Genomic DNA, 25,948 nt, shown 5'->3' on the forward strand with positions numbered 1-25,948 from the left:
CTGAGATTGCGCCACTGCACTCCAGCTTGGGCAACAGAGGAAGACTCCATCTCAAAATAAATAATAAATAAATAAAATTAAAGTTATTTACTGTCTTTAGTTAGTACTACGAAACCTTCCTAGGCCTCAATTTTCTCATCTGGAAAATAGAATCCTACCTCATAGGATTGTTATGATGATTAAATGAGAAAATGATTTAAAGTCTTTAGAATTAGTACTTGCCACATGGTAAGCATTGGAAAAAAAGTTACTGTATTTGTTTTGGAATTTTTACTTGGAATCTGTAACAATGACTATTACTAAAATTCTACTTTATACTGATAAGTATTGGGGATTTCCCCTCCATTCCTTTTATGCTACACAAACCTAAAGAAACCAATAAATTTTTTTTTTTTTGAGACAGAGTTTCTCTCTTGTTGCCCAGGCTGGAGTGCAATGGCACGATCTTGGCTCACCACAACCTCCACCTCCTGGGTTCCAGTGATTCTCCTGCCTCAGTCTCCTGAGTAGCTGGGATTACAGGCGTGTACCACCACACCTGGCTAATTTTATATTTTTAGTAGAGATAGGGTTTCTCCATGTTGGTCAGGCTGGTCTCAAACTCTGACCTCAGGTGATCTGCCCACCTTGGCCTCCCAAAGTGCTGGGATTACAGGCATGAGCCACTGCCCCCGGCCAAATTTCTTGTGATTTTTTAATCTTTACTATTGCTTAAAAAATTGATTGGCATGTGTCTATTTTTTTCATTTATTACAAAAATCATTTAGGAGAAAACATATATATTTGAATGTATAAAAGGATTTTTCTCACAGTTGAGATCAATTTGTTATATTGACATTATTTTCTATCAATTCTCTTAGACACATTTAAAGAGCTGACTGTACTTTTGGGTTGGTAAAGGATCATAAATTGGTTATCTGGACACCACTTAATGTTCTCATATCCTTTGTAAATTGCTATTAGCCTATATAATATGTAGAATGTTCTGCATAACATAATAAGCTTATTCAAAATAACAGTTTTTCAGAAAATCTTTACAGAAAGTATTACTAACCACTGGCAATATTGTGACCTAAAATGCTAGATAGCATTCCACATTTTAAAACCTGCATGTTTGCACCTTTAAATGTCCATACAAAGTGATCTAACGCTGATTTTTGAAGTTGGAAAGGACATTAAAACAGTAATACAGGGATAGAGCAAAGAGGAGATACTATACTCACCTCTTTGATTCCTTTTAGTCACTTTAAAATAAAACAGAGCCCCCTATTTAGGAAAATGCCTATTCGCAAAATCTTGGAGTCGCAGGGTGGGGGACAGTTTATATACAATGAAGCCTTAGAGAATCACGGGTCAGAAAAAGCACTGGGGTGTGGTAACTGATCGTTTGATTTATATTATTTGAGTAGAGGAAACGGAGATAAGGTTTCCTTCAGCAGGTGTAGGATTAAATTTTTCTGTCTGAGGAAGGGGGCTTGATGAGGGACACAATAGGGATGAGTTGATTTATTTGCCATTATTTTACATTTGGACAAGAAATTTACCCCCACCCCCCACATTTAGAAATATATTTTTAACTTTTAGGGGTTCGTATGTGTGGTTCTTTATTAGGTTCCACAGATCTCCCCAGTGTATTACTCTGATTTAAAAAAAAATCATTGAACTGCAAGAAAGGATGGACAGTGGATAGCTTATGGAGGTAAAATAAAGTAAGTTGGACTGATACTGGTTTCAGAACTTAAATCTCAGTCATAAGTATAGGGCTGTCTTGTGATTCAAGGCCAAGCTTGTAAATTAAGCTGCTTTAAAGGAGTGTTAGAGATAGGAGAAGTGAGTTAGAAATATAAAAACAGAGCTGGGTGAGGTGGCTTATACCTGTAATCTCAGCACTTTGGGAGGCCGAGGAGTTCAAGAACAACTTGGGTAACAGGGCAAAATACCACCTTTACTTAAAAAAATTAGCTGGGCATGGTGGTGTACGTCTGTAGCCCTAGCTACTTGGGAGGCTGAGGTAGGAGGATTACTTGAGCACAGGAAGTCAAGGCTACAATGAGCTGTGATCACTGCACTCCAGCCTCCTGGAAGATGGGGCAACAACCTGTCTCAAAAAAGAAAAACAGGCTTTTTTTTTTTTTTTTTTTTTTTTTTTCAATTTAAACGGAAAGGAGCAGAAAGATAATTGCCAAATTCTTAACCCAAACTGGCTTTGGCAGTGTGTTCCCACCCTCTCCCCATTCCTCTCTTTACAGTTGTTTATAAAATTCTTCCTTAAAGTGTTTGATAAAAATATTTGAATGTCGTTTAAATATATATCCTGATTCTGGCGCTTAATATGTCTTACCACCTGAGAGTGGACAAAATTTTTATTTTCATAAAACTAGAAATAAAAAGACATGTACACATAATTTTCTTACAGTTTAAGGTATTTCCTTTTTGTAAATATCTTGCCTTTTATGCCATTTATTGGAGATCTTTAAATTGTATTAGAGAACTTTATATTTTAGTCATAAAGTACATCTTGTAAAAATTAGCTAACATGGATTTTAAATTTTCAAACTATTGAAGACTTTCTGGGATTTTTTTTTTCCCCTTTACTTCAGGTAATACTGACAGCATCTAACTTCACTTTTCTGCCACAGGGTGGTGTACAGTACTTACTGTCTGAAATTCTGTTTGGCGACGTCAACAGCCTAATAGAACCCAACTTAAAATAGAATGTTGTAGAAGTTCACTTTGGGCACTAAAATAAATTGTTTATGAGAGAAGATAGTCTTTATAGAGGGGTCCAATTTTTATTTAAAGGGGCTGTAAGGGGCTTTCATAGGGAAGGCAGTTATATTGCATTATTATTAAAACATTTGGAAATACTTTCAGACTTATTACAATGTTGCAAGAATAAGAATAGTACAAGAAACATCCATATACCCTTTATCAAGATTTACTTATTATTGACTTTCTATCCCATTTGCATACTTCCTTCTTATAAAAATGTTTTTTTAATGAAACATTTGAGGCTAAGTTATTTACACCATGACACTTTTCTCTATATGTTACATTGTGTTTCTCCAAGAGATAGAGATACTCTATTATGTAACCATAACAGTATCAGCTCGAGTAAATTTAACATTGATACAATACTTTTATCCAGTTCCCCATCAGTATTTCAGTTTGTCTTTTGACTCAGTAATGTCCTTCATAACATTTTCCCTACCAGTTCAGCAGTCTCAGGTCAGTTATAACATTTAATTGTCTTGGCTCTTTAGCAACCCTTTAACCTGGAGTAGATCCACAGCCTTTGTATTTTATAACAATGACATTCAACTTTTCCTTAACAGAACATTACTCATTTCCATTTTGAGTTTGTCTGGTGATTCTTCATAATACAGGTTATATATTCTCAGCTAGAATATTATATAAATGATGTTGTATCTTCCTTAGAGTATTACATATATCCATCCTCCTCTTATTGGTGATGTTACATTATATTTTGAAGTCTTTTTTTTTTTTGTAAATTTAGATGTGTATGTTTAGAAGAATAACTAAATGCAATTCTAGGATGTGTGAAAGCAAACGTTTTCTCTAAAGGAAGATACTTAGACTAATGCTCCCAGTAGGTAAAATCTAATTTGACTGGAAGGTTTGAGGTAGCACATTTTAACTTTAAACGTTGCAAAGCTCTTAATGTAGTATACTGGCATTTAATCTGTCCCTGGATTGCCAAGAAGAATTGTTGATATCCTCCTTGGGACCTGCAAGTCATTCTGGTGAACGAATAAAATCTGAGTAGGTAACTTTGGACAGAAGTATAAAACACTGAGATCTCAATTATAAATTTCTGATGTCATAATTAACAGCAAAGCCAGATAGTTTTGTATTCTCTGAGTTTGGGCTTGTATTAGTGCAGTTTTAATAAAAAACAAACATAAAAGTGCCAGAGGTGCTGACTGGAAAGAGTATTGTAAACTTCTCAAAGAAATGATCACAAGTCTTTTTTAATCCTTCGGTTATTTGACGGATTTGTTACTGTTAATGAATAGACACAATTTTGTGAGTAGGAAGATTTCCTAAATATTTCTACTATGTTAGCCTTAGGATGTGTATAAAAATTCTCAGAAGGCAATAGAGAAGAGATACTTATTTTGAAGAAAGTGGTCACATAGCTCATTTGAATATTTATAATTTCTTGACCTTTTTGCTGAAAAGTGTATTAACATTAAGATGGTATAATGCTAAGAAAGCACATTATTTTGCAGCTCTATTCCAGAACATAGTGAATTGAAACTTTTTTGCATGATCTTACATTTAATCCTTTTACTTTGATTACATATGTATATTACATATAAAATATGTATTTTCCACGTGCTGTAGACATCAGAGCATTTGAGATACGAAATTAAATGAATATAAAGTAATTTGAGTGCCAAAATGCTCATTAAATTTAACAGTTGAACTTGAAAAATTATTGGATACTCCTGTGAGTTGTGATTTCTCCTGTCAGCTACCCTGCAGAGTATTGTAAGGGAGAAAAATTACTTCCATGTTCCTTTCAGGTTTGCCCCTTGATTTTACAAAGAAGTATACTGCTTAAATTGCTAGTAGTTTGTATCTGCTTCTGACACTTGAATACTTGTTTCTGAGCTTCCAGAGTACACTGAATGATACCCTGGGAGCTTAGAAGAATGTAGCCTGTCTTCCCTAGTGCCTAACTCAATTCTGGGAACCTGGGTAGTAAATATTATGTGATTGAATATAGTTTTAAAGGTTGATCTTATTTTCATTTCCCAGGCAAGACATCTGTATAGATTCTGCTTCATCCATGAGAGAGAATAAGCAACCTGAAGGTTTGGAATTAAAACAAGGTATGAACCAAATACTTGATTATTGTATAAAATTTACCTGAAGAATAGAAGCATTTTACCAATAATAAATTTTCAGTGTCTAACTCACCCCATTTTACAGCTAGAGGAAGAGAGCAATTTATTTGGTCAAAAATCAATCACTTCATGATTCTTTTAGCTACTGGAATTATTATATTTTGTGATGTATAGTTACAGAAGCCACCAGAATTATCATCTTGAATAGTTTTATTTCAGTAAATTAAATTAAATTAATTTATTTATTTATTTTGAGACGGAGTCTCGCCCTGTCGCCCAGGCTGGAGTGCAGTGGCGTGATCTTGGCTCACTGCAAGCTCCGCCTCCCGGGTTCATGCCATTCTCCTGCCTCAGCCTCCCAAGTAGCTGAGACTATAGGTGCCAACCACCATGCCCAGCTAATTTTTTGTATTTTTAGTAGAGACAGGGTTTCACCGTGTTAGCCAGGATGGTCTAGATCTCCTGACCTTGTGATCCGCCCGCCTCGGCCACCCAAAGTGCTGGGATTACAGGTGTGAGCCACCACGCCCGGCCTATTTCAGTAATTTACATATCATCAGCTGCAAGACATTGGAGATATGTTAACTGGGTAGCTTTGGGTTGTATGTGGAAAAAAAAACAGTAAGTTTATAGGATAACGTTTTTCCCCCTGAGGTAGTTTTGTCCTTGTTTACTTACTTGCTTCGTCATCTATTGCTTTCTTTAAATCAGTAGTTTTTGACATTACCAGCTAGCAGAAATAAAGTGGTAATTTTAATTTATTCAAGCCAAGTAAGTTTGTAGGGCTAATCTTTTAAATGCCTTTTTTGCTTCTTTTCATCTTTAGTAGGAAGAACTGAAAGTAAAATAAGTTTTTATTAGTTACTCAAATGCCAGCTCACATTTGTTTCTGATAAAATTAATTCAGAGCAATAAAAATTTGTTGCATCCAAGAAGATTGAGTTATCACGTAATCACCTAATCTTTGATAGCTTAGAATAGTTTCTCTAAAATATGAGTCATATGAACTTATTTGGTAGAGAAAAACAAGTCATTATTTAGGCAGAATTTGTTTAAAAACTGGTCTTTTATTAATGCTTAATTTAAAAAGTGGAAAAAAGGTTAGACAGCGAATTTAGTGATTTGTTCAATTTATACGTAGGGAGAGCAAAATCTAGATTTTCTGTAATTCTGATTTATTTACTGTAGGATTTATGAATATTTCTGATTGTTTTGAAAATTCCCACTGCTTTTCAAAAGTCCTGTTGTGATAACCTCATATATAGCCAGACAAAATTACGTCTTTGTACTCTGACTTCTTCTGAGCACCCCCATAAACTCAGGTTCATAGTTTAATTGACATTTATTTGTCATATGTAAATACATGCTAAACACATTATTTTTATATAATATAATCATAATCATATTACCTTATACCTCATGTATAATTAGATTACACCTCATGTATAATTAGACTACACTGTAACTGTTTCTTGTTTCTGCTCTTTGTATCAAATGAACAGGCAGTATGGAGGGTATGCTATTAGATCATCTGAGAAGAGAATGTTGTATAAAGGATAAAGAAAAGCTAGAATGGGCAGATTTATTTCCAGCTCCTAGGAAAAAGGAATGGAGACCACAAATTAGCCAATGTTACCTTGTAAGAGAAGATGTTTTTCTGTTCCCATGTTCACACACTCAGAGTTCTTTAGAACTCCCTTCCTAGTGTCAACAGCCTGTTGTGCTGTGATTTCTTTATGAGAACTTTAGTCATGTGAAAAACCAGTCATGAAGGTGCAGAGAGGGAGAGAAGAAGACTTCCAATGAGTCAGATGTCAAAAGTCCAGGCCTTTTATGCTTAGGAGCCTGTAACCACACTCAGGTTCTCAAGGTGGTAGGAGACACTAACACACATCAAGCAGAACTGAGAAGATGTAAGATCAACGTGTAGCAGTACAATTGTACAATACAGTTCATGCTCATGTTGTGCCTAAATCTATAGCAAGTAGTTAAATTAAGTTTTAAGTTTTAACCTTTTTTTTTTTTTTTTTTTTTTTTTTGAGACAGAGTCTTGCTCTGTTGCCCAGGCTGGAGTGCATGGCGTGATATCGGCACACTGCAAGCTCCGCCTCCCGGGTCCACGCCATTCTCCTGCCTCAGCCTCCCGAGTAGCTGGGACTACAGGCACCTGCCACCAAGCCCAGCTAATTTTTTTTTTTTTTTTTTTGAGACGGAGTCTCACTCTGTCGCCCAGGCTGGAGTGCAGTGGCGCAATATCGGCTCACTGCAGGCTCTGCCTCCCGGGTTCATGCCATTTTCCAGCCTCAGCCTCCTGAGTAGCTGGGACTACAGGCACCCGCCACCACGCCCAGCTAATTTTTTGTATTTTTTAGTAGAGATGGGGTTTCACCGTGTTAGCCAGGATGGTCTCGATCTCCTGAACTCATGATCGGCCCGCCTCAGCCTCCCAAAGTGCTGGGATTACAGGCACGAGCCACTGTGCCCGGCCAGTTTTAGCCTTTTTTTAAAAAGCAGGGAATTAAAGTCTTTTAGAAGAATATCTACTAAATGATTAAAATATAAAATGTTTTATTGCATAATGGATAAACATAAGTTACTTAGAATATTTATTTATGGAAAACATCTTCCAGATAAATATTAATATTGCTGAAATCTGAACTAGATAGTAACTTGCTTGAAGTTACCAAACAAGCTGAGGTATATCAAGAAATAGAAATCCTGGTAGGCTCAATAAAGATTATTCCCTTTTTTCTAAGTACACTAATATTGTCTATTTGTAATGTACGTAACCTGCAAAATCTAGTATCTCTAACTTTTCTTGCATAGCTAGCTATTTTTGTTCACAGTGAGCTCAATAAAAGCAGAATATAAGCTCCTTGTGAATGCATTGTCATTTTAATGGCTTGACCAATTGAGAAAATTCACTGAAGCTTATTTAGTACGAAAGTAACCTTTTGTTCAGTAGACCAAAATATAAAGCAGCATTGAATTTTCTTTTTGCTCTTTCAGAATAAAATAAATCATATCATGTGACCTATTAATGGTATATAAGTTATTTAAATTATCAGTATTTAGAGCATTTAAAATACTGAAGTATTGCTTGAATAATATACAAGTACTAATTATGAATTAAGTTGAAATTGGCATTTTTTTGGTCTAGTACTGGTTTCATTCATTTTTGTTGCTAGAAAATATTTTTGAAACTGGCAGTGCTGAAGATGAGTATGAGATTGTACACTAACTTCCACTGCACTTTAATAATGGGCTAATAAAAAGACCTACCTTTACAGTGAAAATATTATTTAAATGTAAATATAATCTATTGGTTCAATCATTGGTACTGTAGTAAAACAGAAACTCTTCTGTTAGAAATAATTTCTTTCTTTTTTTTTTTTTTTTTGCTCTGTCACCTAGAGTGGAGTGCAGTGGTGTGATTTCAGCTCACTGTAACCTCCATCTCCTGGGTTCAAGCAATTCTGCCTCAGCCTCCCGAGTAGTTGGGATTACAGATGCCCACTACCACGCCTGGCTAATTTTTGTATTTTTAGTAGAGATGGGGTTTCACCATGTTGGCCAGGCTGGTCTCGAACTCCCTACCTCAGGTGATCCACCCACCTTGGCCTTCCAAAGTGCTGGGATTATAGGCTTGAAGCACCATACCCAGCCAGAAATTATTTCTTAAATCATTCATTTCAGTCAGAATGTAGTTGTATAAGAAACATCAGTTATAGTTTTTACTCATTAGCACAGCTATAGCACATGTGTAGGTACACGTGTGCATGCACATACCTGTGTAAGCTCACATGTGCAAGTTTCAGATCTTATGTTAATTTCCTGGAGGATTTCAGGGATTGTTGTTTTTCAAATAATGGTGGCTTATATAAATTTTCTGAATTGGTCAGTTGTGCTGTAGTTAAAAATAAAAAGTGTTTGTTGAAGGTATTTCATTTGTAGAAAATATTTTAAAAATATCAAATATCTGCTAATGTTAAGTTTACTCAAGACATTCAGCAATAGTAAAATATTGGTCTGTATTTAAATTGTTGCTTTAAAGTTTACAGTTGGAGAAGTATGTCGTTTTGTGAACTATTTTCCTTTGTAAATTCAAAAATTAAGTTCTTACGGTTTTTGTATTTTTTCTTGGAAGTTTTCATGAGAAAATTTAAAACTATAAATGAGAAATAGCTTTGTTAAGTTAGATTGAAGAGTTGAGGTTTATAGTTGCTGTAAAATATTTGAAGAACTATTAAATGGAAGTGTCATTAGATTTTTTCTGTATGGCCTTGGAGAAAAAAAAATAGAACCAATAGATAGCATTATCATTAGACAAAATTTTTTGGTCTAACGCAGTGGACTGCCTTCTAAGATAAGTTTCTGATGCTGAAGGTGTTTGGACACAGGCCACATAGATAGTCACTTGGTGGTGCTGTTGTAGAGGATTCAAGCAGTGGTTGGCTGTTTGGCCTTGATCATCTAGTTCCTTTCTAGCTGTCAGGTTTTGTTAAGACCAGTGCCTAGTGCATTGTTTGTACTTAGGAAGAATGGTTAATAACTGTTTTCCTAAATTGTTTAATGGAAGCAATGTGAAATATACACTTTTTTTGTCTCTACATTTTTTATTCTATTGGAAGAAAAGACAATATGTTTGATTTAGTCTTTGATCTGTTTAATGGTTCCTTAAAATATATTCATTTGAATACAGTCATTAAAATAAATAATATAATTAAATGGTATATAAACTGATCAAAATCAGTGAAGATATTTTCTACATCTTATTTCGAATATTTGTACATTAGCTGTCCGATGTGAGAATCTTTTCCTTAAAGACATGCAAGCACAAAATATGCACACAGAGTTTTGCTTTAAATAGGCTCAAATCCTACCCCTCCCCCTTTTAAAAAAATTACTGGCCAGGCTCATGCCCACAATCCCAGAGTTTTAGGAGGCCGAGGAGGGAGGATCACTTCAACCCAGGAAGGAGGTCGAAGCTGCAGTGAGCCATGATTGCACCACAAAGATTTCAGTATTTTGAGAGAAATGTTTATTTCTATGTGTCTTTAAGTACCCATTTTAAACATTTTATCCTGTGATGTATATCATAGGATCTTTGACACACTCTTAAGGCATCTACTTTGGAGGTCACATAGTGTAAACCTTCAGTCATTATTGGGACACTGGGTTCTTTTTAGTCATTACGCTCTTACCCAGTTCATTAGGGAAAGCGCCTCTTTACCATAGGGCTCCTACCAAAGGAAAGACAGTAAATACTAGGCTTGAATCCAGATTTGGTTACCAGTTTCAGAACTCTTTACACACAGCACATCATAGTTTATGATTTAATTGCAGTTTTGGCTGCCACATCGTGTAGTTGATACACGATGAATTTACGCTTTATTTTTTATTAAAGACTTTTTTTTTTTTTTAGCAGCTTTAGGTTTACAGAAAAAGTGAGCAGGAAGTACAGAGAGTTTCCATATACCTGCTTACCAACTCTTCTCCAAGTGAACCAATTTGTACATTATTATTAACCAAGTCCATAATTTATGATTAGGACTTAACCTTTGTGTTGTACATTCTGTGGGTTTTGATAATTTTATAATGACATCAATCCACTATTACAGTATACAGAATATTTTCACTGCCTTAAAAGTCTTCTGTGTTCTACCTATTTATCCTGCCCACTCTCTCTCCCCCAACCCCTGACAACCACTGATCGTTTTACAGTCCCTATAGTTATGCTTTTCCTAGAATCTCTGTAGATTTGAATCATACAGTGTGTAGCCTTTTTAGATTGGTTTCTGTGACTCAGTATTTGAAGTTCCTCCATGTCTTTGTGTGGCTTGATAGCACATTTTGTTTTATGGCTGAATATTTTCCAATGCATGGATATACAGCAGTTTGTTGATCCATTCACCCATGCCATCTTGGTTGCTTCCAAGTTTTGGCAATTATGGATAAAATAGTGTGCAGGTTTTTGTGTGGACATAACTTTGCAACCCATTTGGATAAATACCAAGTTTAGTTTTGTAAGAAATTGCTTAATTTTATTCCAAAGTGTACCATTTTGCATTCTCACTGACAATGAATGAGAGTTCCCATTGCTCCACATTCCTATCAGCATTTGGTAGTGTCAGTGTTTTGGATTTTGGTCATTCTAATAGGCATATAAGTAATCTCTTGTTTTCTTTTGCAATTCCCTAATGATATATGATGTTGGACATCTTTCATACACTTATTTGCCATTTGTGTATATTTGGTGAGTTGTCTTTTCAGATCATTTGTGCATTTTAAAAACTGGGTTGTTTTCGTATTGTTGTTTTAAGAGGTCTCGATATATTTTGGATACCAGTGCTTTGTCACGTATGTTTTGCAGATGTTTTCTCTGAATCTGTAGCTTGTCTTTTTGTTGTCTTACTATTTATTCATATTTAATACACAGACTCTAGGTGTATGTTTGGTACATACTATGTTTATTCAGGTGAGACTTTGTAAATATATCATTTAAGGGACGCACAAGAAGAAGATACATTCAGCTGAACCCAGCATCCTAATTTGTGAAGCTTCTGTGGTTATTTTGAATCTGTTAAGTTCTGGGAAATAGTATAGGATGTTTTAAGTGCATAGGTTTTGGAAACTTACTTGGGTTTGAATTTTGTTTCTGCTACTTTAGCTATATGAACCTAGGGCAAGTTACTTAAACACTCTGTTCCTCAGCTTCCTCATTTATAAAATGAGGATAGTAAATATGAATGCCTATTTCATTATGTAGGGATAAGGATTGAATGAATTAATACATGCAAAATGCTTTAGAGCAGTGCTTAGTACATATTAAGTGCTCAAAAGTATCAGCCCTTGTAATTATTTCTGTTATCATTGTTGTCATTATTGTTTTCTGTCTCATCACCTCAGTATCAACCTGGCAGTTTCTAATTGGTAAAAGGGTCTCTATATATTGAATCATAATATGCCTTCATGTAACTTGTACTCATTGGTTTCTCTGTGCCCTTTATCCACAAACTTACTGTTTTGTTCTAGGCACTAGGGATAGAAAGATAAATATGTCCGGATCTGGAGAGAACTTGTCTAATAAAGGAAAACAGATATGTGAATAAATTTTTTCATATCCATCTGTATCTTAACCTATATACTCCCCTTATCTCCTGTTAAAATGGATGAACTCTTTGTGCTGCCAAGACCAGCCCCTCTGTTTGAGTACTGATCCTGCTATCTTTTGGTACCTGCAAATACTTCATTTCTCCATCTAATTAATGTCCCCCTCTGTAGTGAATTATTGCCAGCAGCCATTTCACTGGTCATTGCTCAGTACTCATCTTGACCCATCAGCGGCATTTGACAGCATTGGTTATTTTCTCTTTCTTGACACTGGCTTTCCTGGCTTTCTATGACCTCCAAAGGATGAGTGCCCCAGGACTGACTTTTTTCTTCACTGTCTAACTGATGATCTTATGTAGTTTCAAGATTGGCAACTACTCATTTATTTCTACAATGCAGACTTTAACACTTGTGTATCCAGTTTACTTATTAAATGTCCAATAAGCATTTTAAGTTAACATGTACCTGAATAAATTCTAGATCCCTCTGTGACACCTCACCCACCCTAAAAACAAGAAACATAAAAACAAGAAACATAAAAACATAAAAACCTTGCTGCTTCTACCATCTATCCCCGTTTTAATAAATAGCAGTTACATTCTTCTCAGTGTCCAGGCCAAGAACCTTGGAATCATTCCTTAGTCCTTTCCTTCATCTCCATCCTGATCCCCCTGTTTCTATCCGTGCTCCCAGGAGTCTCTTTCACACAGCAGTCTGATTATTTTGTACTGTACGAATGGTCATGCCACTGTTCCTTATCAAAGCTTTCTAATAGCTTCCCATGTCTACACAAAATCCGTAGTCCATCTTTCCTTTGGCCAGTATACAGCCTTAACATGATGTGACTTGTTACTCTCTGCCTTGCTCTCTCTGCTCCTGCCTCCTTGCTTTCTTCTGGCACTCCAAACACTCCTGTGTCAGGGGCTTTGCTTTTGCTGTTCCGTCTGCCTGCCTGCTTCCTCCTCAGATAACCATATGGGTCTTCCATGCATCATTTAGATTCCTGATCAAATGTTACCTGATCTGTCTAAACTAGTTGATGCTAATTTTTTTTCCAGAGCTCATAAAACTTCTAATAAACCTAGAATTTCACTGGGAATTGATGTCAGGTTTACTGTACTGTAGTCTTATAGAAGTCACCTTTTGAAAACCAGGACTGTGTTGATCTATCATCACATGTCTAGTTCACAGCCTATCAGTTGTGACCGCAAGTTTTAATACATGTGTTCCAATATGTCAAATCTGAGATCTAAACTTATTTACACCAGTAGTGTACTCTTATTTATGTCGAACTACTGTTTTTAAGATTATCTCCATATCTGCGAAGCCTTCTCTTCCCTAACCTACTTCTGCTCACCTCCCCTCTTCTCTCAATACCCTTTTTTTTGTTTGTTTTTGAGACAGAGCCTCTCTCTGTCACCCAGGCTGGAGTGCAGTGGTGTGATCTCAGCTCACTGCAGCCTCCGCCTCCCAGGTTCAAGCAATTCTCCTGCTTCAGCCTCCTGAGTAGTTGGGATTACAGGTGCACATCACCACGCCCAGCTAATTTTTGTATTTTTAATAGAGACGGGGTTTCACCATGTTGGCCAGGCTGGTCTCGAACTCCTGACCTCAAGTGATCCACCTCCTTTGGCCTCCCAAAGTGCTGGATTACAGGCATGAGCCCTGGGAGACTGAGGTGGGAGGATTGCTTCAGCCCAGGAGGCAGAGGTTGCAGTGAGCCATGATTGTGCCACTGCACTCCAGCCTGGGTGACAGAGTGAGACCCTGTCTCCAGAAAATTTAAATTTAATTTAAAAATAAATAATTTTACATTATCTAAAATTAGAATCAAGTCTCTAGTATCTCTTTCTGAGCTTATATTTATATTTAAACAAGCAAAAGCAATGCCACAGGAAACATGGTAGTTTGTGAAGTAGACAATGAGTTTGAGCACACTTTCCTAGGATGGGTAGATTATGGAGCACTGAGATGTTACTAACAGAAAGTATTTGAGTGTGATGCCCTTTTGAATGAGTGTAAGTTCCAAGAAATCTTGAGGGGGAAAAGTTGCTTGCTTCCAAACTCCAGTACTTGGAAATTGAGACAGCTGTTCTGCCTTCATTTTTCCCTTTTGGGTATTTTCATTTTTTATATCAAACTTTTATTCTACCAGAACCCTGTTTAATAAGTGGTAGGAGAAATGATAAATGCTATTTTAAACAAATTTTTATTTACTTTCAGATTACTCAACAAAAGATTATAGTCAGGAATTGCTTATGTCAGCCTGTTATTGTGCCCCAATGCAAGACCAAAAATATACACTTATCTGATCCATTGTAAAAGACTAGCAGGGAGTCCCTATTGTGCTTTTTATCCTAGAATGGTGATGTCTTCAGAGACAATAATTTTGGATACTGCCTTTTTTTATATATTCTCACCTGTGCATTTTATTCTGTCAGGCTCACATACCTCTGTACTGAGCTTTACATCTAGCATTTTGCTTGTGCCCATTCTGTCCCTCACACTTGGAGCTTCCTCTTCTGTTAATATCACCTATTAGATTTTACCCATTCTTAAAGACTCGTCGCATATCGTGTATCTATGAATATCTCCCTGATTTTTGCCTGTTGCCTTGTATATTCTGAAATTCTGTTATATTTTGTATTGCATAATTTGGTATATTAAAGTATAATGCCATACATTAAGCATACTGTGAAGGCAAAACCTATGTCTTAATCATGTCACAAATATTTTGTCACTCTGACATTTTGCAAGACCTACTTCTAAGGCCTTTACAGCACCATCATGGCATGTGTAAAAGAGATTTAGTGAATATTTATTTGATTATTGGAATAATCTCTGAAGGGGATAGTTAATGGATTTGTGAGTCTTAAAAGTCAAGTTTACAGGCTGGTGGATATTCATGTTATTTGGAAGTTCAGTAATGGTTCAGTAGAATACTAGACAGGTTTTCTTTACTGAATCATTTGCATTTTTTCTTTATCTTTAGAAATCAGTCATGCCACAATTAAATTTTATAAATGATGGTCAACCTAATGCACTTAAATCTAAATCAGTAGTTTAACACACTACATATAAGAAAAAAAAAAAAGACAAGTTATCTATAACACAGTATTGCTGAATGCCTTCGTAGATTTCACCTGTCCATTATAACTGCATCATAGATGCCAAAGCTTTTTATACATCTGAAATAATTTAGTATACGTTAAGTGACTTGTACAATAGAACATGGCAAATTATTGGAAGAGCTTTATACTTCAAGTCATTTCAGTATTTCTTAATTTTCATCATTCCAGTAGAATCAGTCAGTAACTCATTTTTAAAAGCATCATCTGCAAACTTACTAATACATTTCCAAAGATAATTTACTCTCGTTTTTGGTATTAGGGAATTATAGGGTTTTCCCTATCAATCATGATCCTCAAATAGAAGAGGTAAAACTTGTACCTTCTTTCTAAAGAAGTAACTTCATCCTCAAATAACTCATTCAAAGATCTCAACATTTTTGGGGTAGTCATGTTCTGTCTCTCCAACCCCCACTCTGCCCACGTACGTGTGTGTGTAAGTGTGTGTGTGTGTGTGTGTGTGTGAGAGAGTTTTCAGGAACAAGTGAGGTAAATTATTTCTACTCCTTCAAATAAAGTCTAGTCAGTAGTAAGAAATATAACAGGTAATGTGATACCTATTTTAATAAAGCATTAAAATAAGTTTTCACAAAGTTTTGTTAAAAAATTGTTTTACTAGCTGGGCACGGTGGCTCATGCCTGTAATCCCAACACTTTGGGAGGCTGAGGGGGCAGATCACGAGGTCAGAGATCAAGACCATCCTGGCTGACACGGTAAAACCTTGTCTCTACAAAAAATACAAAAAATAAGCCGGGTGTGGTGGCACGCGCCTGTAGTCCGAGCTACTCGGGAGGCTGAGGCAGGAGAATGGTGTGAACCTGGGAGGCGGAGCTTGCAGTGAACCATGATCATGCACTGCACTCCAGCCTGGGTGACAGAGTGAGACTCCATCTCAAAAAAAAAAAAAAAAGTTTTACTATTAGAAGCAATCATATAACACGGTTTATGGTAAAATGTCAAAAATCTGTTTATGAACTAAAGAGGTGTTTGGGTTCTACAAAGTCACTGCTAGTACTTTAAGCCCACTTAATTTAAGCTTTTTTAAAAATACCTAAAGGAAAAAAAGGAAATAAAAACAGTTTTGATGTATGCATGATGTTAAACTAACGTTATTGTAATCCACCAAGAAAAATAAAAGACAGTTGGGCCTGAGGTAAAATATAAAAAATGCAGTTAACAATAATAAGAATGAAAATTCAGACTATTAACTAGAGACATAATAATCAAAGTGGCACAGGAAAGAGAGCAAATAAAAACTTAGATCTAAGTTACTCATGTTACAGAGCAGCGAAAGAACTAAAGTTAACTTTAAACAATACGATCCCTTATAGTTGATCCTTTGGCTAGCTACTCACCAGTGTACCTTCGTTGTATTACACTGTCATCTAGCCTGTATACTTTCACTATTTCTCTTGTTTTCCTGCTATCTTCAGTCCTACCAACTTGATTCATATCTCAAACTCCGCACCCAGGTACTGAAGATTTTTTAAATAAACGAATCCACCTAGACTTAGTGTCTAGACAGCAAAATGAATCAGTCACTACTCAGATTCATCACTGACATATAAATAAATGGAATAATTTTTCAGAGGAATATATGTTTATGTTATTCAGTGAGCCATAGTTGTGAATATGGGATAAAACCATAAAGGCAAAATATTTGGCAGCTAAATAGAACAGCCAACACTCTAAACATTTTATTAGCAAGGAGAAAAAATAAACAACATAAGACCCAATCTCTCTAAAAGTAATATACTCCTAATATAAATAAAAACGAGTGTGCCACATAATAGAAAAAACTAAAATGTAATACCACTGTTTTTGTTATCATCTATAACAAACCTCAGTGCGTGAGAGCTGTGGGATTCTCTAAATTAGATAAAAGAAAATACTTGTGGCATAGGTTTGCTTTCTGTTAAAAGTTTTAAATAGAATATCCAACGAAAGTAAACAAACATATAAGAACAATTTTTTAAAATTTATTTTATTTATTTATTTTTTTTGAGATGGAGTCTTGCTCTGTCGCCCAGGCTGGAGTGCAGTGGTGCAATCTTGGCTCACTGCAAGCTCCACCTCCTGGGTTCACGCCATTCTCCTGCCTCAGCCTCCTGAGTAGCTGGGACTACAGGTGCCCACCACCACACCTGGCTAATTTTTTTTGGTATTTTTTAGTAGAGACGGGGCTTCACTGTGTTAGCCAGAATGGTCTCGATCTCTTGACCTCATGATCTGCCTGTATTGGCCTCCCAAAGTGCTGGGATTACAGGCATGAACCACCGTGCCTGGCCACATATAAAAACTATTAATCACATCACAAACATTTTGAATTATAAAAATAAAAGGAACTTTTAAATTATGCTAAAGTATTTAAACCTTGATGGGACTTATAAATATTCTAGTTGATAATAATTCAGCTTATCAGAAACAGTTCTTATGCATAAGATTATATCTAGTGTTTTCAGTGATATGCTTGTGAAACCTCCTGATAGTGAATTATTAAATTAAGCCAAGAAAAACTCCAGAACATGGATTATTTAGATACTGGTGTGAATTTCCGCTAAAGATAGCAAATTGAACATACGTATCTACTTCCCATCCCTACCAAGAACCCACTGAAGTGACAGAAGAGGGATACTTAAAATAATAACATAAGTTGTAAATTAACTGATGACAAAACTAATAAACAGGAGTCCTTCCAAAGTAAACCACAAAATAGGGAATAAACAAAGGAAAAAAAATCAACAGATTTAGCTAAATGTTAATATTTCTGAGAAAAAAAACCGCCATAAATAAAATTATAAGACAGGAAAACTACAAAAAAAGGACAAAAATAAGAATATATAGAATCTGGGTATTATTAAGAAACAAAAACATGGGCAAAGGGTAGAAACAAGTCAGATATTTCACAAAACTGGAAATACAGAAGGCAATACACACGTGGAAAAGAATGCTGAACCTAATTTCTAATCAGATAAATGTAAATTAAAACAAAATATTGCTTTTTATTACTAGTAAAAATGAGGATTTTCATCTGTCTATAAAAGAAGCTAGTACATTGCTAAGATGAAAAAAAAATGACCAAGATATATTTTTAAGTCAAAAAAGTAAGCCAAAGAGTGATAATTATGTTTTTGTTAAATATAAAATAAGTACCCTAAATTATTAACAGTGATTACTTCTGGGAAGGGGAGTAAAAGAAGAAGAAAAATTGGCCAGGCTCGGTGGCTCACGCCTGTAATCCCAGCACTTTGGGAGGCTGAGGCAGGCAGATCACCTGAGGTCGGGAGTTCAAGGCCAGCCTGACCAACATGGAGAAACCCCGTCTCTACTAAAAATACGAAATTAGCCAGGCATGGTGGCACATGCCTGTAATCCCAGCTACTCGGGAGGCTGAGGCAGGAGAATTGCTTGAACCCGGGAGGTGGAGGTTGTGGTGAGCTGAAATCGTGCCATTGCACTCCAGCCTGGGCAGCAAGAGTGCAACTCTGTCTCAAAAAAAAAGAAGAAAAATTAATTTTCCCATTTTGCTCTGTGAACGTGTATTTCTTCAACCTTTTACAAGAATGAACTGTAAAAAGCGTTAAAAGAAAGAATGAATTTACAGTATAACAAAAAAAGATATAATGTAAAGACAAGAAATTTTATGGTTTTCACAAAATGTAAGTAGGATCAAATTGACAAAAGAAAGGAAAATCATAGCCAAAGACACCATAGATAAGTGTAACTCTTTCTTTTTTCTTTTTTTCTTTTTTTTTTTTTGAGGCAGAGTCTTGCTCTGTCACCCAGGCTGCAGCGCAGTGGTGCAATCTCGGCTCACTGCACCCTCTGCCTCCTGGTTTCAAGCAGTTCTCTGCCTCAGCCTCCCGAGTAGCTGGGATTACAGGCACCTGCCACCACGCTCAGCAAATTTTTGTATTTTTAGTAGAGATGGGGTTTCACCATCTTGGCCAGGCTAGTCTTGAACTCCTGACATCGTGATCCACCTGCCTCGGCCTCCCAAAGTGCTGGGATTCCAGGCGTGAGCCACCGTGCCCAGCCGGTAAGTGTAACTCTTTCTTGAGTCTTGGAAAGAAAGAAGAATTGGCTGTGGAACAAACAACATGGCAATTAAAATTAAATTCATTTTGAATAATTAAGCCAACTGAACTCCTCCTCCTTTCCCTCCTTTTCACGGCCATATATCCAAGCACTCTACTCTGAGAGGCCTACCCCTCATCCATTTTACATCAAAGAAAAAGATCTGTTAGAGAAATAAACAACTGCTCAAAAAAACCAAACCAGCTACCAGAAAAACATAGCTAAAACAAATGAAGGACTAAGATAAACAAAAGAAGAAATAAAATTCAGAGATCAGAAGATAATCTTTTGGAGAAAGGGGAAGAAGAGAGTACATTTAATATCCTTATTAGAGAGACTAATGTGGACACTGCAGCCATAAAACAGGGTGTAATGAAAAAAAGCCAGAGACCAAGAATTGTTAGAATTTAAAATTACAGATATCGGCCAGCCGTGGTGGCTCATACCTGTAATCCCAGCACTTTGGGAGGCCAAGGTGGGTGGATCACGAGGTCAGGAGTTCCAGACCAGCCTGACCAACATGGTGAAACCCCGTCTCTACTAAAAATACAAAATTAGTCGGGTGTGGTGGCACATGCCTGTAATCCCAGCTACTCAGAAGGCTGACGCAGGAGAATCCCTTGAACCCTGGAGGTGAAGGTTGCAGTGAGCAGAGATTGTGCCACTGCATTCCAGCCTGGGTGACAGAAAAAGCAAATATTCAGCAGTTGCTGGGTGATAATGTTAAGGAAATATCTCAAAATCCAGAAAAGAAAAATATTTTTAAATGTGCAATAAATGTTAAGAGATGAACAACTCATGAAGTCCAACATGAACTGAGTATAATTCAACAAATATTACTGAGCACCTACTGTGTACAAGACACTGTTTTAAGCACCAAGGAAACAGCAGGGAACAACAACAAAAATCTCTGCCCTACATTTAAGTAGTAGAGAGATAGTAAAAATACATAAAAATGTCAGGTGCAATGAAGAAAAATAAAACAGGATAAGAAGATAGTAGCAGGATGACACTTTCACAGAGAGTGATCACTGTGATCTGATAAGGTACCATTTGAGCAGGGACTTGATAAAGTGACAGAATAAGTCAGAAAGCAAGAAAGTAGACAGTGGAAAGGGAAAATAAAGAAATAATCTGGATAAAACTGTTAGGCGGTAAAGAAGGCCGTCACCCTGAAAGGGCTTGCCAAGAGTAGAACATCAAACCTAAGACACATCCTATGAAATAGAATTCAAGAATAAAAAAAATTCCTGAAAGTTTCCACAGAAAAAAACTAGATTACAAACAAAAGCATTACAATGGTTAGGTTCAGGGAATCAAGAGTATTCTCATCAGCCACTGTAGACAATACCCAGTCCCAATGGATACTGACATGATCACAAAAAGAAAAGCAATTATATATTATGTGCTGGAAGTACACAACGTCACTTCTAAATATTCTTACCAGAAGATTGAACCTGAGTCTGATCAAGCCTCTGAATCAACTACCAGTTTACCTCTTCTCCACCCCCTCATTATATTATTCAGCTCTTCATTCATTATCTCGCAACAACCTCTAGTCTGAAAAACAAGTCACATTTTTCAAAAATTTGTATTTTAAAATATTTTATACAGCCTGTAGTTTCTTATTCAGAATCAGTGACTATACACTTTAAATTTTAGGTGAAGCCTGGTAGACACTAAAGTTAATTTTTTGAGGCTGTGAACAACTTAGAATTTACTTTCTTTTCTTTCTTTCTTTTTTTTTTTTTTTTTTCTGAGACGGAGTTTCACCCTTGTTGCCCAGGCTGGAGTGCAATGGCACGATCTTGGCTCACCACAACCTCCACCTCCCGGGTTCAAGTGCTTCTCCTGCCTCAGCCTCCCGAGTAGCTGGGATTACAGGCATGCGCCCCTATGCCCGGCCAATTTTGTATTTTTAGTAGAGACGGGGTTTCTCCATGTTGGTCAGGCTGGTCTCAAACTCCTGACCTCAGGTGATCTGCCCACCTCAGCCTCCCAAAGTGCTGGGATTACAGGCATGAGCCACCGCGCCTGGCCTTATTTTCTTAAATCTATTTTAGTCTCAAGTTAGAATACTTGTATAAAATATTATTTCTTAAAACAAAAGGTTTTATTCAATTTTCTGTAGTTTTTTATGCTATTTGGAAATACTTGTTGCTTTGCGGACATATATAAAATGTTCTTTGCCATCAAATAAAATGATAATCTTATTTTTACAAGTTCTATTTATGGACACAAAAATAATTTTTTGTTTTATTTTCCACTTTAATTTTGGAATAGGGGGTGGTTTTTCAATTATAAGCATGTAGGAGGATCACTGAAGGTCAGTAAATCATCATTGGTTATAAAACCAATGGAGTATAATTGTTTATGTCCTTCCTGTACAGTCTGTTATCAGAATTTACCATCCGTCAATCTATGTTTTGTAAAGAAGCTTTCCCTACTGTAAGGAAACTGCTGTCAAAGCTTTCTTATATTAGGGAAAGCTAACATTTTGGGGATCATGACTTTAAAAAAAAAAAAAAACTCAATATTTAAAAGGTAAATTAATTAGGAATGTAAGTGAGTACTCAAAGTTGCAAACGATGCCTGGAATTGGGTAGTATTCAATGCCAAGAACAAGGTGGTCGAGAGCCATAATCTGTGTTTATTCATGTTCTGAGCATCAGTTATAGAAGTTTTATAACAAATGCATTTTTTAAAATTATGTTGTACTAACTTTGTTAATTAAAATCCTCGTTATTAAAACACACTACCTTAGAAAATGGCCTTAGGCATTCTTCTTTAATTTATTGATTCGGAACAAAGTGTTTGAAAAAGCATATGAAAAGATTGGGATAATTGCAATGCATAGGTTGTCCTGCTTGCTGATGATACTTTTTCTTTTTTGTAGTTTATAAAGCAAAGTATTTAAACACCTTCTAGAATGAAATTTTACTACTTGAATAGTAAGCCATACTCTATCCAGAGGATTTCCAATGTCAGCTTTCATTTTGTAGTGCAGAAGCTTTACGGTGATATAAAATATGACATTTTAATTAGGAAAATAGATCATGGATACTGCATATGATGGAAGAAATTTCTTAATGTTTCCATGTTCTACTAATTAGAATGAAAAATACATTTGAATTTACATTACATTAGATCTGCTTTGAAGGTTGAGGAGTCAGGGGAAAAGAGGGTGGCATGGGGATTATGGAATGTGTTTGGGACTCCATAGTGGGAGGTGGGATCAAAGCAGTTTTTAAATTATAAACAGTAAGGAAATTTTGACCCATGGTATTTAGGTTACATGGATCTTTCTCCTTTTTTTGTTACAGGAAAAGGGGAAGATAGTGATGTACTCAGTATAAATGCAGATGCTTATGACAGCGACATAGAAGGCCCATGCAACGAAGAAGCAGCTGCTCCCGAGGCACCAGAAAATACAGTCCAAAGTGAAGCTGGTCAGATAGATGACCTGGAGAAAGACATTGAGAAAAGTGTGAATGAGATTCTAGGACTGGCAGAGTCTAGCCCAAACGAACCCAAAGCAGCCACCCTGGCTGTTCCTCCACCAGAAGATGTTCAACCTTCTGCACAGCAACTGGAGCTGCTAGAACTTGAGATGAGGGCAAGAGCGATTAAGGCCCTAATGAAAGCTGGTGATATAAAAAAGCCAGCCTAGGTATTTAACTTGAGTTTGAATTTTAGGTATGTTTGAACAAAGCCACATCATTTAATTTTGTATCTAAAATTTATTTGGGGTCTTATATGTTATTTCTCATGTAATCCTTATTAGGTCAATTCATTTTAGCCCTAAAATACCTGTAGCTGTTCCTTTTTATTTTTTTGACTACTTTTATATTATAAATGTGTGTTACTGTCTTATGAATTCATGGCAATATAGTTGGATAGCCTGGATACTTTGTTAGATGAGTATTTAGCTGTGTCTGCAAATCTTAAAAGCCATTAGCAAAGAGTCGTGGTATTTTTTTCTTTATTTTTAAATGTTTGGGCACCAAACCTAAAAGCAAAAGATTGACCAAGCATGCTTCTCTTAAGGCTACTTATATTTTACAATACAATATTAAATTATTGCTTTAAATTTGTTAACAATTTGAGAAATTTAGTTTTGCTTATATGCACTTTTTAAATATATACTATTTTGAAGATTCCTTATGTAGATGCAAATTTCCTAGTTAAAACCGAATAACAGAGATCTGAAATGACTGAGAAAAACTTTTTTATTAAAGGAAGGAATTAATTTAAGGCAATTTTTAACTTATGTAGAACTAATTGCCCATGTTTAATTATAGCAGACACGCCATTCTAACAGGTATTTGATACCATTGGATGCATTATTCTAGGTTTTTTCTTTAATAAAAATGGAACAAGTTTTCATTTACATTCCAAGCTGTCAGGAAATGAAGAATATTTTATTATCTAGGATTTTATCTGATGTAGTTGCTTAAAGATCTGATGTGCTATAATTCCATGAATCAGAAATAATAAAATGCTATCATTCTGGATCTGAAGACTTTTGATACTTTTTCAAAAACAAAATTAATTTCAGGAACCTTTGATAAGTTGTTGTTATAATCTAATTTTGTATAGTTTTTGTAAATAAATTACCATCCTTCCACAATTAGGGATGCTTTTATCCTCCCATCACTAATTGCAGTTGTTTGATACCAAAATAAATTTACATAGAAATCCTTAACTTAAAATAAATTAATTTTTTCAAAAAACATAAATCTGGAACTGTTGTTTCTATATTTGATAACAAATACTGTATGAGGACTTATGTATAAAAGTTGCAGGGGTTGTGTTTTATTAGCTGCTTTAATTATGTTAGTTTTAGAGAGTTTTTAAATGGAAATAGAGGACATTTATGAAACGCTGGAATTTCAGTTACAAATTCTTTTTGTTGTTGTTGTTCCTGAACATGCCTTGGAATAATTCTACCATTTTTTCCCCTCCGTAAATCTTTCTAATAAAGCATAGAAAAAGCCTATATGATTTTAAATGCTTCTCTTAAGCTGGTAAACAGATTTGAGTTATGAGTTCATTGTTACTGCTTCAAGATGAAAAGACAGTGATATAATTTTTCTATTTCAACTTAAAGTAATAGTTAATATGCTAAAGTAGTACAGAATAAACTGTATTGCTGCTTACTAATTACAAAATACTGTAGATGGCATCTGTATGATTAAACATATAAAGTAAAACAGGTCTGAGGGCTTTGTAGATGATTAAAGTCTCCACCTTCATGAAGCATTGTGTGTCTGTTCTACTCTATGCAGAATGGTTTACAGGACATTTGACTGGAGTGGATATGTGTGAGGTAGAATGAACAGAACAAATTAGAGGCTACTTAATTCCCTACCTTGGAAAATCAGCTTTTTATCTTCTTTTAAAATGTCGAAAGACTTGAGAGCTTTTTGAAAATGAATGGCTTTAGAGAATGGGAATGTTTGCTTTAGAAATGCCTAAGTAATGGGAAAATACCATGTATCGATCTGATGCTGCCGTTTAAGTAATCAGCCCAGAGGTATTTATTGAACGCCTATAAGGTTCTCAGTCTTGTTCAAATCTTAAACCTAAAGGCCAGGTGTGGTGGCTCACGCCTGTAATCCCAGCACTTTGGGAGGCTGAGGTGGGCGGATCATGAGGTCAGGAGACTGAGACCATCCTGGCTAACATGGTGAAACCCCGTCTCTACTAAAAATACAAAAAAATAATTAGCCAGGTGTGGTGGAGGGCACCTGTAGTCCCACCTACACAGGAGGCTGAGGCAGGAGAACGGCGTGAACCTGGGAGATAGAGCTTGCAGTGAGCCGAGATCACGCCACTGCTCTGCAGCCTGGGCAACAGAGTGAGACTCCATCTCAAAAAAAAAAAAAAAAAAATCTTAAACCTAGAGCTCCTACAATATAGATTTTATCATGGAATAGACTGGTTAATAAAGACACGGGTGGGTGCTGCTTGTTTTTATGCCTGATTCCTTCCTTTTGTTAAGGTGAGCAATATTTTTAGGCAATATTTAATTAGTAATTAAAAAAAAATTGGCAGCTGAATTTTTTATTCAATGTCAGGCAATCCTGATATTTGATGAAGAACTTGACTTAAATCCTTTTTATTTTTATTTTTTTAGAGATGAGGTTTTTGCTGTGTTGCCCAGGCTGGCCTCAAGCTCCTGTGCTCAGGCTATCTCTCCCACCTTAGCCTCCTGAGTAGCTGGGACCACAGGCGCATGCCACAGAGTCTGGCCCCTCAAATCTTGAATGCTGGGTGGCAACTGATAATAGTCTTCTGTGTTAATGAGCAGATACCTCAAACTAAGCCTTGGTTTACATTTAGATGTTCCTACTAATCCACACAGATATATCCTAAAAATCTATCACCAGGTTACCAGTAACATTTCAATTATGAAAAATCACTCAAAATCCACACATCTTTTTGTTGAACACTATTAATTCCTCAAGTTAATCAGGCAATATATTCTTTCCTTATAAATCTTTTGGCCAAAACTTATTTTCAGGAAAATGTTAGATCTTAGGATTTGTTATCTGATTAAAGGTATTCTGAACCATTTGGACAGTAATACAAATTGTAATAAAATCACCATTTTTCAATGCCATTTTCAAGGTAGATAAAGCAGAGGTGAACCTGTAATTTGGGCCAAATATTTGGGCTTTAAAAATTCTCAGTTCTAGGCCAGGCGCGGTGGCTCACGCTTGTAATCCCAGCACTTTGGGAGGCCGAGGCGG

The 25,948-nt window shown here is 36.0% G+C and overlaps 1 protein-coding gene across 2 annotated transcripts in view; it reads left to right on the forward strand.

Annotated features, from left to right (window-relative positions):
* Positions 1 to 24,452, forward strand: part of CAAP1 (caspase activity and apoptosis inhibitor 1) — a 51,348-nt gene extending 26,896 nt beyond the window's left edge. For both annotated transcript variants that reach the window (XM_032138552.2, XM_058431701.1), the window contains exons 5-6: positions 4,786 to 4,859; positions 22,517 to 24,452. In XM_032138552.2, the coding sequence (XP_031994443.1) occupies positions 4,786 to 4,859; positions 22,517 to 22,863 (421 nt within the window). In that variant the 3' untranslated portion in view covers positions 22,864 to 24,452. The remainder of the gene's footprint in view (positions 1 to 4,785; positions 4,860 to 22,516) is intronic.
* Positions 24,453 to 25,948: the final 1,496 nt, after the last annotated feature.

The sequence above is a fragment of the Hylobates moloch genome, unplaced genomic scaffold (genome assembly GCF_009828535.3).
Source record: "Hylobates moloch isolate HMO894 unplaced genomic scaffold, HMol_V3 SCAFFOLD_19, whole genome shotgun sequence".
In the NCBI taxonomy this organism is placed as follows: Eukaryota; Metazoa; Chordata; class Mammalia; order Primates; family Hylobatidae; genus Hylobates; species Hylobates moloch.